Raw genomic sequence first — 11,463 nt, 5'->3', positions numbered from 1 at the left:
TCACTGGAAATATCCTAGGGCAGTGAGGGTATTTTGGTCTTTTCATAGGCTACGTTGTTCCGATTGAGCTAAACTTTTGTAGGCACCTATAAAATATCATTCTATACAACTTTCCTGTTTTATGCCAAGCCTAATTAGGCCTCTAACATAATGCAATAAAACCGGACAGAATGGGCTAAAATTTTCCAGAAATCTGGAATTTTTCGTTTTTAATGCAACCTTTTTGATTTCTTGCTCCAATCATCACTACAACCACTTATATAAGCATAGATACAACATATATCATCCATATAGCAAGTATAGGCAGCAAATACCTCAAACCCTAACTCACATATATCACTTTTAAATCATCATAACAACTTGTATCACTACTAATCCACCCACAACATGAATTATACAACAACTTAAACCAAAATAAAAGAACCAAAGCCATGGTTTAGCCTTATACCTCAACAAATGAAGCTTGCAAGAGTAATACTTCACCTCCTCTTGGAATTCTTGGTTCCCCTAGCTTCTCAAGCTCATAACTTACACTTTAATCGATTTAGAATTTTAATTCCTCACTTGGATGGCTCAACTCAAGAAGAAGGAAGTTTGTTTCTTGCTCTCTTTCTCTCCTCTCTTGTCTCGGCCAAGCAGCAGAAAAATGGAGAGAAATGGAGCAAAATGAAGGATAAGAAGGTTGGACTTTTGGCTTGTTTAAGTAGCCATGGTTGAGTGACACTTGTCACCACTAAAACCAACCAAAATTTTCTTTTTCTTTTTTTTTTTTTTTTTTTTAGCTTGAAGTTTTTATTTTATTATAGCAAATCCACGAACCCAACAAATGGGAGTACATGCATATTCAAACGACTACGGTCTAACCCTTCTAACCATAGGCATCCCCCAAGCATCCATTTGACAATCCCCTCTAACCAACAATGGAAGTAAAGCCAACGTCTCATAAACCCTATCAGAGCCAGAGTCAGCTCCAACATTAGACAATCTGTCAGCCACCCTATTGACCTCTCTAAAACAATGAGTCACCGCATGTAAATGATGCCGGAATGCAATCAGCTCCTCAAACTCTCGTCGCAAAAACCAAGGAACCCTGAGCTCCCCTCGCACCATCCGGACCAAAAGCAAAGAATCAGACTCCACATGAATAGGAATAATGCCGCGTTGCACACACAGCTTCACTCCATATAGCATAGCTCTTAGTTCTGAATGCAAACTAGTCACATCGCCAGAAAAGCAAGAGAAAGCAAAGACAAAGCACCCCGCCGTATCCCGCAAAATACCACCCCCGCCAGATGTACCAGGATTACCCCTCGAACAACCATCAACATTCAATTTGGGAAGGGGAATAGGCGAAGTCCTCCATTTTACCCAACGTACCGTACTCGCTCTACGACACCTAGAAGCCAACCCAATAAGCTCCTCCCAAGACAACCTATGACCCGCCAGGCAAGGAAAGCGGGAAGAGAGAATATCTCGGAGCTCCCCCACAACCCTCAAATGAATGAGATGGGAGGAAATTCCCTTACCTTCAAAAACCCTCAAATTACGAGCCCTCCAAAGGTGCCAGCAAACCAAACAAGGAAGAAATTGGAAAATCAACCGCAAACAAGGATTAGACGTGGGATGAAGCCACCATACCGCCAGCGCATGCCGCACCGTGGAAACACAGGAACGCCCACCCACCCCACTTGTAAACGAATTCCAAACTCGTTTGGGCAAATCCCCATTGCAAAAAATATGATCTAAGGTTTCTTCCGCAGGAGCTTCACAGCAGGAGCACCGAGAGGGGCCATGCACCGCAAAACGGCGAAGCGTCTCCAAGACGGGGAGCCGTGCCGCAACCAACCGCAACATGAAAAAAGACACTTTAGAGGGAAGTAACGTATGCCAAATAGCCGCAGAAAAAGCCGACCTAATAGCAGGCTGCCGCACCAACTGATAAGCAGATGCAATTGAAAACACACCCGATTCGGTTAAATCCCAAACCATCTCATCTGGCCGCTGCGAGACAGGAGGAGAGATACCCAGAATGGATGAAACAATAGCAGGAGGGAGCCAATGACGCAACATAGAAATATTCCAACGACCTTGGTCAACAAAGTTCGCCACAGAGTGAGTCCCAAAAATCTCAACCTTGTCGCATAACGGACCAGATCCCATCCAATTCTCATGCCAAAAATCCACTGCTCCATTGCCCAAAACCCAGCGAACATGAGAATCCGCTAACGATTTGACGCCAACCAGCCTTCTCCAGATACCAGACTGCTCCCGAACCACATCTGCCTGACACGGGAGCCTGTCACTGAGATACTTAGCGTGCATGAAGGACGCCCATATGGAGGTGTTACAGCAAAAAGACCACCAAAGCTTTAAAGAGAAAGCATCAAAAATCGACTGTAGCGATCGCAATCCAGCTCCTCCTTCCTCAACAGGCTTAGTCAGGGCTGCCCATTTAATCCAGTGAAACCGAGGGCCGAAATCCGAGTTACCCCATAAGAAGCTACTAAAGATTTGTTCCAATTGGCTGACTACCCCTTTAGGGACCATAGAAGCCGCCATAATATGAATAGGAATAGAGGAGAGGAGAGAACACTTTTGATCAGAACCAACTTACCACCAGACGACAACAATCTACCAGACCAGGATAACACACGCCTCGACACCAAATTGCAGAGCTCTGAGAAAAAGTACAGTTTCGCCCTCCCAACATACAACGGACACCCCAAGTACTTAATGGGAAACGACCTCTCCTGAAAACCTGTAACCCGAGCAATAGCTCGTTTACGCGCCAAAGGCAGTTTCCGATCAACAAGAAAGCAACTCTTGTGATAGTTCACCTGCTGGCCCGATATACTGCAATAGGCATCCAAAGTACGCAGGATTACTTGTAAAGAGGCCTTCAAACCGCTACAAAAAATGATGACATCATCTGCATACGCCAGATGGGTAATCGGCGGGCAACCCCTAGGAACTTTGAATGGAACAAACGCTCGAAGACCCAGTAAAGCATTTAATGACCTAGACAACACCTCTGCACCCACAACAAACAGTGCCGGTGAGATAGGATCGCCCTGCCGTAATCCCCTGGTCGACTTAAAAAACCCCTTGGGAGATCCATTAATGATCACCGAGAACCACACATTGGACACCAACCGCCAGATCATATCAATCCACCGTTCACCAAATCCAAATCGACGCAACACTTGCATTAAAAAAGGCCACGAAACCCTGTCATAGGCCTTAGCCATGTCAAGTTTGAGAACAACATTACCTCCTCGACAAGGCCTCTGAATGCCAGAAATTAACTCCTGAGCTAATAAAAAATTATCGGCCATTTGCCGACCTTGAACAAAACCACTCTGGTTAGGAGAAATAATACCCGGCAACAGCTTAGCTAGTCTCCTCGCCAGTAATTTAGAAATAATTTTATTCACAAAGGAGCACAAACTAATTGGGCGAAACTGCGAAAAATCCTGAGGAGAGCTAACTTTGGGGACAAGAACAATGGATGTGGCGGTAATACTTTTCGGTAACTCAGCTCCACCAAAAAACCGACAAACAGCTGCAAAAACATCCTCCGCAACAATCTCCCAAGCAACCACAAAAAACTTCCCGGAGAACCCATCAGGACCAGCCGCACTATCCGCATCCATGGAGAAAACGACTTCCTTAACTTCCTCTAGAGAAGGGAATCGTTCTAATTCATCATTGTCCCGCTCAGTCACCACTTTGGGGATCACATCTAACCCATGAAAATTATTCGTACCCGACTGATCCGAAAACAAGCCCTGAAAAAAACTAACAGCCTCTCTCCCAATATCCTCTTCACTGCAAAGCCAATCCCCGCCAGAAGATTTAATACGATGAATAACGGATTTACTCCTACGTTCAGCCACCGTTGCATGAAAAAATTTTGAATTTTTATCCCCATCCGCTAACCATCTGATTCTCGCCTTCTGCCGCCAAAACGAATCCTCATTTGCCTGCGCCTGAATCAGCCTAGCCCGCCGCTCACTTAAACAAATTTGATGCTGAACCGAAGGGTCCTCATCAAAACAGTTTTCCGCCTGTATCACCTCCTGCTCTGCCACCTTAACCATCTCAAAAATATCTCCAAATTCATGCTTAGACCATTCCCGCAGCACTTTCTTCAACTTTCGCAGCTTAGCTGCCAAGACATATAGAGGGTCACCCATAAAATCCACCTGCCAATTATGCTGAATGACCTCCAGGAAACTCTGATGAGACGTCCAACAATTCAAAAACCGAAAAGGCTTGGGCGAGTTATCCAAACGAGAAGACGCCGCCATCAATAAAGGTGCATGATCAGAAGGAGCCCTACCCAAGTGCAGGACCTCGTACATAATCCCCAAATCCAAAGCAAGTTGATCATATAGCAACCTGTCTAACCTTTTCCAAATACGAGCCTGACCCTGTCTATTATTACACCATGTAAATCTGGACCCTGAAAAACCCGCATCCAACAAGCCAGCAGAGGACATAAACGTCAACAAATCACCCCCCTCCCAATTTCTAAAAGGACGACCCCCTCTCTTTTCATCATCTGCCACAATCACATTAAAGTCACCCACCACAAACCATGGAAGTGAAACAGATCTATCCTCTAGCAACCCAGCCCAAAGCGCTTCACGGTCCACCACCGTCCATTTAGCATGGGCAAAGAAAAATATAACGGGAGCCACAAATAAAGTAGACTGAATTTGAACCGACACATGCTGATCCGACTCCCCTACTACATTACAAGAAACTGATCTATCGTAGAAAACCCATACCGAACCACAACTATTAACTATAACCGAGTCCATACTAAGCTTCAACTTAATAGAGTTTACATTAGATGGGGTAGGAGCCAGTTTCGGCTCACACACAGCAACCACCGGAATGTTGTACTGACGAATTAAATGTTTTAACCTACGTAAATTAGGAGCGCGAGACACCCCACGAATATTCCAAAAAAGGTAATTAATCATCAGATAGTGCAGAAAAAGAGTTAGAGGAAACTTTACTCTTAGAGCGCAACTGACGGTCAGACGGAAACATAGCACGCACACCCTTGTGCTTCCGATGAGAAACCAACTGGAAATTCTCCTCATGCTGCAAATCTGTTTGGACCTTTTGAATGATCGGGTCCAAGTTGAATATATCCACAACCAGGGACCCATGTAGAGCTTGAATGTGGTCGGAGCTTTGCCGAGGAGACAAAGTCCCTCCTACAACTTCCGCTTGCCTAACCTGCACCTCGTCTATCACCTCATGCAGCTCAAATTTCTGCAGGTCACCAGCCCTGTCATCAGCCAACGGAACCTTCAGCATAGCCGACTCAGCAGCCTGCTCCTCCATCACCCCACCGGCTGGAACATCCACTGACACACTAGCACCAAGGCAAGGCTCCGCCCCAATCACCAAAGGAGTCAGACCAGCCCCCGACTGTTGCACAGGAGAGTCCGCAGCTCCCCTGACCAATTGCGAGACTCCCATATCAGCCGTCCCCACAAGTTGCTCATCAGGCTCCAGGGGAAGAGAGCTAGATGGGAAATCCCCCGCCACTTTAGAACCCACACCTGGTGAATTCCCCCCAAGGGCAGGATCCAAAGGACGATCCTCCATGGTGGAGTTCTTCTTTGGATGGAACTGCAACTGCACAGGCCGCTTCTCTGCACCAGACTTGACCACATCAGGAGGCCTTTGTTTTAGAGCTGGGTTCAGAACATGACACTCAGCTTGAGTATGTCCCTGCCGAAAGCAATGGCAGCAGTACTTGGGGAGGATTTCTGGGATTAACGTTTGCCAAAACCCATCGCAGTCACCATTACCAATCCACACTCGCGGAGGCAGCGGTTTGAGCAAATCAATCTCTACACACACTCTTGCAACACTTGGGCGAGACCCAGCCATAGTAGCAGCATCCATAAAAAGGGGAATCCCCAGGACACTCACAATCTGAAAGAGGCAATCTTTGTGGAAGTAATGCAAAGGCAGTTTAGGAAGTTGGAACCACACCGGTACCACCGAAGGCTCCATGTCCACATGGAAGAATGGTGCCCACTTAAAAACCCTCATAGGAGACCCAGAAACATACCAGATCCCTCTAGACCATATTCTATGAAAGTCAGCTTCGTTTCCCATCTTGAGCAGAACATGCCTGGAATCTAGCAGACCAACAGAGGCCATCTCCTTCAAGTCTAGCGTTTTCATGAATTTTCGTAAGTTCTCCATGGACGGACGTCCCTTGGAGAATTTCCCCACCAAAGCAAATTTATATGGAAGTGCAAGGGAGGTGAGATCTGCTTGAGAGAAAACCACAGCCGGTTCCCCTCGATGAGTCGTCTGCGATGCTCTAACCGAGAGAGCCGGCCTATCCGAAGAGTTGTGGAAGAGATCAGAAAAGGACTTGCGCTGGAACGAAGGAACGGAGGAGGGTTGCCCCCCAACCTCAGGCTGGAGGGCATCCATATTGTCCATAGAAGCAGGAATAAACCCTAGTAATGCAGCGGAAGAGAACGGCGCCGAAAATACTCTTCTTTTTCAAACTCGCAAACAACTCTTTTCTTTTTGTTTCTTGCATTTTTAAAAAATTCGGTCAAAGCCAGCTGGAAATGAGGGGATATTTTGCTCAAATTTTAATGCGCTTATATTGTAAGAAAGTGGTGACCAAGTGGTGTGTTCAATCGGTAGTGCACGGTACACGTCGGTTCGCACCGTTTTTTCTTAAATCACACGTACTAGGATTTTTACTTCCTATTCACTAACTTTTTATCATTGCTTCTAATCACATATTATTTCTCACCTAAAAGTCACTCTTAAGTACCAAATTTGATCCTTACTCCATACTGAAGAATCACCCTACGGAAAAACGTGAAAACCCTAACTTGCTCCAACTTGAAAACGAAAAGTGAAAACCTTTACTTTCATGTTCATTTGCACTTATTATGGGGTGATTGGGTGGTAGGGCTATTATAAAATCATAATTTTCAATAAAACGGGCATTTTTAAGAAAACGTGAGGGGTTTTATAATTCCATAAATTGAATTTAGGGTTTCGGTTAAAATATGAGAAATTTGAGAAAACGGTCAGTCACAAATGAAACTAGGGTTTTGATTAGACTTTATTTCTAGAATTTAGGGTTTCTAGTTTTTAAAACAAAACAATATCTTAAAATAAAAATAAACTAAAGGAAGCATAATATATTTTTTTTTTGGAAACTAAATAACAATAGTATCCTAAAAGTTGGGGTATCACAATAGGAATCTGTTTGTGTTATTTAAAAAGCATGACTGCCTTGTTCTTGACTCAAAATTCAACACTGTTTTCAAAGGAAAAAGAGTTAATGACATTTATGTAGTTATTCTTGAAAAAGTTGATTCTTCTAGCCTTAGTTGTCTCAAAATAGCAAATGATGACCCCTGATTGTGGCATAGAAGGCTTTGTCATTTCAATATGGATCTGCTAAAAGAAATTTTCAAAAAGGAACTTGTTAGAGGTCTGTCAAAGATTAAATTTGAAAAGGACAGAATTTGTGATGCTTGCCAATTTGGAAAACAAGTCAAAGTATCTTTTAAATCTAAGAAATGTGTTTCTACTACAAAGTCTCTAGAACTTTTACATCTTGATTTATTTGGTCCTACACAAACTACCAACTTAGGTGGCAAAAGATTTTGCTTTGTTGTTGTTGATGATTATTCTAGATACACTTGGGTGATATTTCTTGCACACAAAGATGATGCTTTCAAAAACTTTGTTTCACTATTTGCAAAAGTTTAGAATCTGATTGGATTGAAAATCATCAAAATCAGAAGTGACAATGGCTCAGAATTTTGATTTTGTGGCTTTCCAGAATTCTATAACAACAATGGTATTACACATGAATTTTCAATTGCAAGAGTTCCCCAACAAAATTGGGTTGTTGAAACAAAAAATAGAACTCTTCAAGAAGCATGCTAAGTGAGTGTAATTTACCAAAATACTTTTGGGCTGAAGCTATAAATACAGCTTGCTATACCATGAATAGAGTTCTTTTAAGACCAATCTTGAACAAAACCTCCTATGAGCTGATGTTTGATAAAAAGCCTGTTGTTGGATACTTTAAAGTCTTTGGTTACAAATGCTTCATTTTAAACATCAAGGAACATCTTGGAAAGTTTGATAAAAAATCTGATGAGAAAATTTTCTTGGGATATTGTGAGAATAAGAGAGGCTTTAGAGTCTATAATCGAAGGACTTTGGTTATAGAGGAAGTTATATATTTCACTTTTGATGAATCTAATGGTGACATTTTCATAAGTTGTAGTGAAGATGATGATGCAGGTATTCAAGAACAACTAAAGAAACTCACAATCACTGACCAAGGCATTACTTCACTTGAAAATGATTCAAAGAAAGATGAAACTCAAGACAGTCCAGCAAGGGAAGACAATGACAGAGACACTAGTACACCTTACGATCTTCCAAGAGTTTGGAAATTTGTTCAAAACCACCCCAAGGAGCTCATCATTGGTGATCCATCCGAGAAGGTCAAAACTCGTTCCTCCTCTAAACAACCGATGGATAATTTTGCATTAGTTTCGCACTTTGAACTCAAAAATGTTGTTGATGCATTGAAAGATGAGAACTGAATTTTAGCTATGGAAGAGGAGTTGAATCAATTTGAAAGGAACAAAGTATGGATATTAGTTGCTAAACTACAAGATCATCCTATCATTGGCACAAAGTGGGTTTTTAGAAACAAAATGAATGACAAAGGTGAGATAGTAAAAAATAAGACCAGACTTGTAGCCATGGGATATATTCAAGAAGAAGGAATTGATTTTGATGAATCATTTGCACCCGTAGCTAGGCTGGAATCAATTAGAATGTTTTTGACCTTTGCGTGTTTCAAGAACTTTAAATTATTTCAAATGGATGTTAAAAGTGTTTTCTTAAATGGATTTATAAATCAAAAAGTATATGTTGATCAACCTCCTGGTTTTGAAAATGAAATTTATCCAAATCATGTATTTAAACTCTCAAAAGTTTTGTATGGATTAAAACAAACTCTAAGAGCATGGTATGAACGTTTGAGTGATTTTTTGATTGAAAATGGTTTTAAAAGAGACATTATGGATACTACTCTTTTTCACTAAGCAAAGTTCACGTGACCTTTTAATTGTGCAAATATATATGGATGATATTATATTTGGTGCTACTAATAAGAGCTTGTGCAAGGATTTTTCCAATATCATGCAAAAAGAGTTTGAAATGAACATGATGAGAGAATTAAATTTCTTCCTTGGACTGTAAGTGGTTCAAACCCGAGAAGGAATGTTCATCAATCAAACAAAATACACCAAGGAGCTGCTCAAAAGATTTGGAATGGAGGATTCAAAATAGGTCGGAACACCTATGTGCACATCTACCAAGTTTGACAAGGATGAAGAAGGTACAAAAGTTAATGAAAAGAAGTATAGAGGTATGATTGATAGTTTGCTTTACTTAACTACTAGTAGACCTGATATCATGTTTGATGTGTGCTTATGTGCTCGTTTTCAGTCTTGTCCAAAGGAATCTCATTTAAATGCAGTAAAAAGAATTCTTAGATATTTAAAAGGAATCTTGAATTTTGGCTTATGGTATCCTAAGTGTCATGAACTTCCTTTGTGTGGATTCTCTGATGCTGATTTCGGTGGTTGTAGGGTTGATAGAAAAAGTACAACAGGTATATGTAACTTTCTTGGAAATTGCTTAGTATCCTGGTTTAGCAAGAAACAAAATGCTATTTCATTATCTAGAACTGAAGCGAAATATGTTGCCGCTGGAGCTTGTTGTGCTCAATTATTATGAATGAAAAATACATTGAATGATTTTGGATTGGTGTATGATTGTGTGCCTATGTATTGTGATAACACTAGTGCTATTAATTTGACAAAAAATCCCATTCAACATTCTAGGACTAAGCACATAGACATAAAGCATCATTTCATTCGCGATCTTATCAATAAGGGTGAAATATGTGTTTAATATGTTTGTTCTAAAGATCAAATTGTTGATATTCTCACAAAAGTCCTACTACTGGATCCATTTGTGTATCTGAGAACAAAACTGGGCGTCTCAAAAAAAGTATTCTAAAAATTTTCTGTCACTCTTTATTGGACGTCCGACGAGTTAGAACGGACGTACGACAGTGTTCTTCATCATTTTTCCAGAAAAGTTTTAGTTCGGACAGTTGTGTCGGACGTTTCAGTTCATTCGGCCGTCCGACACTCAAATGTTGCGTCTTATAAAGAAGTCATCCACTTCATTCAGTTCATTTATATCCTTAGTCTCGGACACAACCCTTCATTTCTCTCTCAAATTCAAAATTCAAATTACTTTCTCTTCAAATCAAGTTCCAAGAAATTGATCCAACCGACATCATTACATTCCTATTGCCCGTTTACTATCCCTCATAATGTATCCTAACTCCCAACTGCCCCATAAATCCCAATTCACACCCGAAACCCTAAGTTCTCAAAATCCGCTTCTTGTGGTCGATTCAAACATTCATTGTAGTTCATATTGCATTCTTAGTCAATCTGATACGCATCTACACTACACTCTACCACAAAAACCAACTGCATTATATCATGGTGAAATTTAGAGGTGGTTCTGCGAGTGCCGAACGCACTTTTAGACTTAGAGATGAGGAGGTTGAAATTGTAGAACCCTCCACCAGAGCATCTAAAAAGAGAATTGGAACTCGTGGTGGAAAGGTGAAGCAACCTACAAAGAAAAAACATGATGCTCCAACTGTTGATCCATCCCCTGAGCAGATGGAGGAGCATCAAACTGAAGAACAAAATGCTAAGGATCAGCAAACTCCTCAACCCTCTACCAGAAAGTCACCAAGGACAAAGTCTGGTGTTCAGGATACTAGGTCAACTACTAAACGAAGTGCAAAGAGGAAACGTACTTCAAAGGAACCAGAGGCTCAATCTGCCAAAGAACCTACCCCATTGCCAAAGTTCATAGATGACGAGGCTAGAGATAGGTTCGAGTTGATCTCACAAAAAGGATTCATCACTCAGAGATCTATCATTCTTTGCGAATTTCGTAAGTTTGATCTCGAACCAGTTATTAAGCTTTTTGAATTCCAAAAATGAATTCATCTTTTGACCATTCCCAATACCATTTACCCTGATATGCTTCATCAATTTTTTGCAAATCTTAGGAAGGGTAATTTACACACAGAGCTTATCTCTAGAGTCAACTCTATTGATATCACATTAACTCCTGATGTTGTCAATTCTGTCTTGAAAATCAAAATTGAAGATGGTTATAAAGAAAAAATTGTAAATTTCTTCTCATATGAAGAATTTTCTTCTGCTTACCATCATTTTCACCTTGCTAAACTGATAACTTACTTTCGCACTCATTTTAACACTCCTGTTGAGCCGAGATTGGAGGATCTCAGTCCTCAAAACTTGATCA

General features: G+C 41.3%; 1 protein-coding gene across 1 annotated transcript; it reads right to left on the bottom strand.

The window, feature by feature from the left end:
• Positions 1 to 852: 852 nt before the first annotated feature.
• LOC113766436 lies at positions 853 to 4,826 on the bottom strand. Its single transcript, XM_027310631.1, has 2 exons — positions 2,615 to 4,826; positions 853 to 2,534 (listed from the first exon to the last, which is right to left on the bottom strand). The coding sequence occupies exons 1-2, from the start codon at positions 4,824 to 4,826 to the stop codon at positions 853 to 855; spliced, it is 3,894 nt and encodes a 1,297-aa protein (XP_027166432.1).
• Positions 4,827 to 11,463: the final 6,637 nt, after the last annotated feature.

This window comes from Coffea eugenioides, chromosome 3 (assembly GCF_003713205.1).
Source record: "Coffea eugenioides isolate CCC68of chromosome 3, Ceug_1.0, whole genome shotgun sequence".
NCBI classification, from domain to species: Eukaryota; Viridiplantae; Streptophyta; class Magnoliopsida; order Gentianales; family Rubiaceae; genus Coffea; species Coffea eugenioides.
This window is presented reverse-complemented; position numbering and strand designations above follow the sequence as displayed.

Coding starts and splice junctions, on each gene's coding strand:
- LOC113766436 (XM_027310631.1), bottom strand. CDS start 4,826: ATGGACTCGGTTATAGTTAATAGTTGTGGTTCGGTATGGGTTTTCTAC. Junction 2,535..2,614: donor TAGATTGTTGTCGTCTGGTG/GTAAGTTGGTTC, acceptor TGGTCCCTAAAG/GGGTAGTCAGCCAATTGGAA.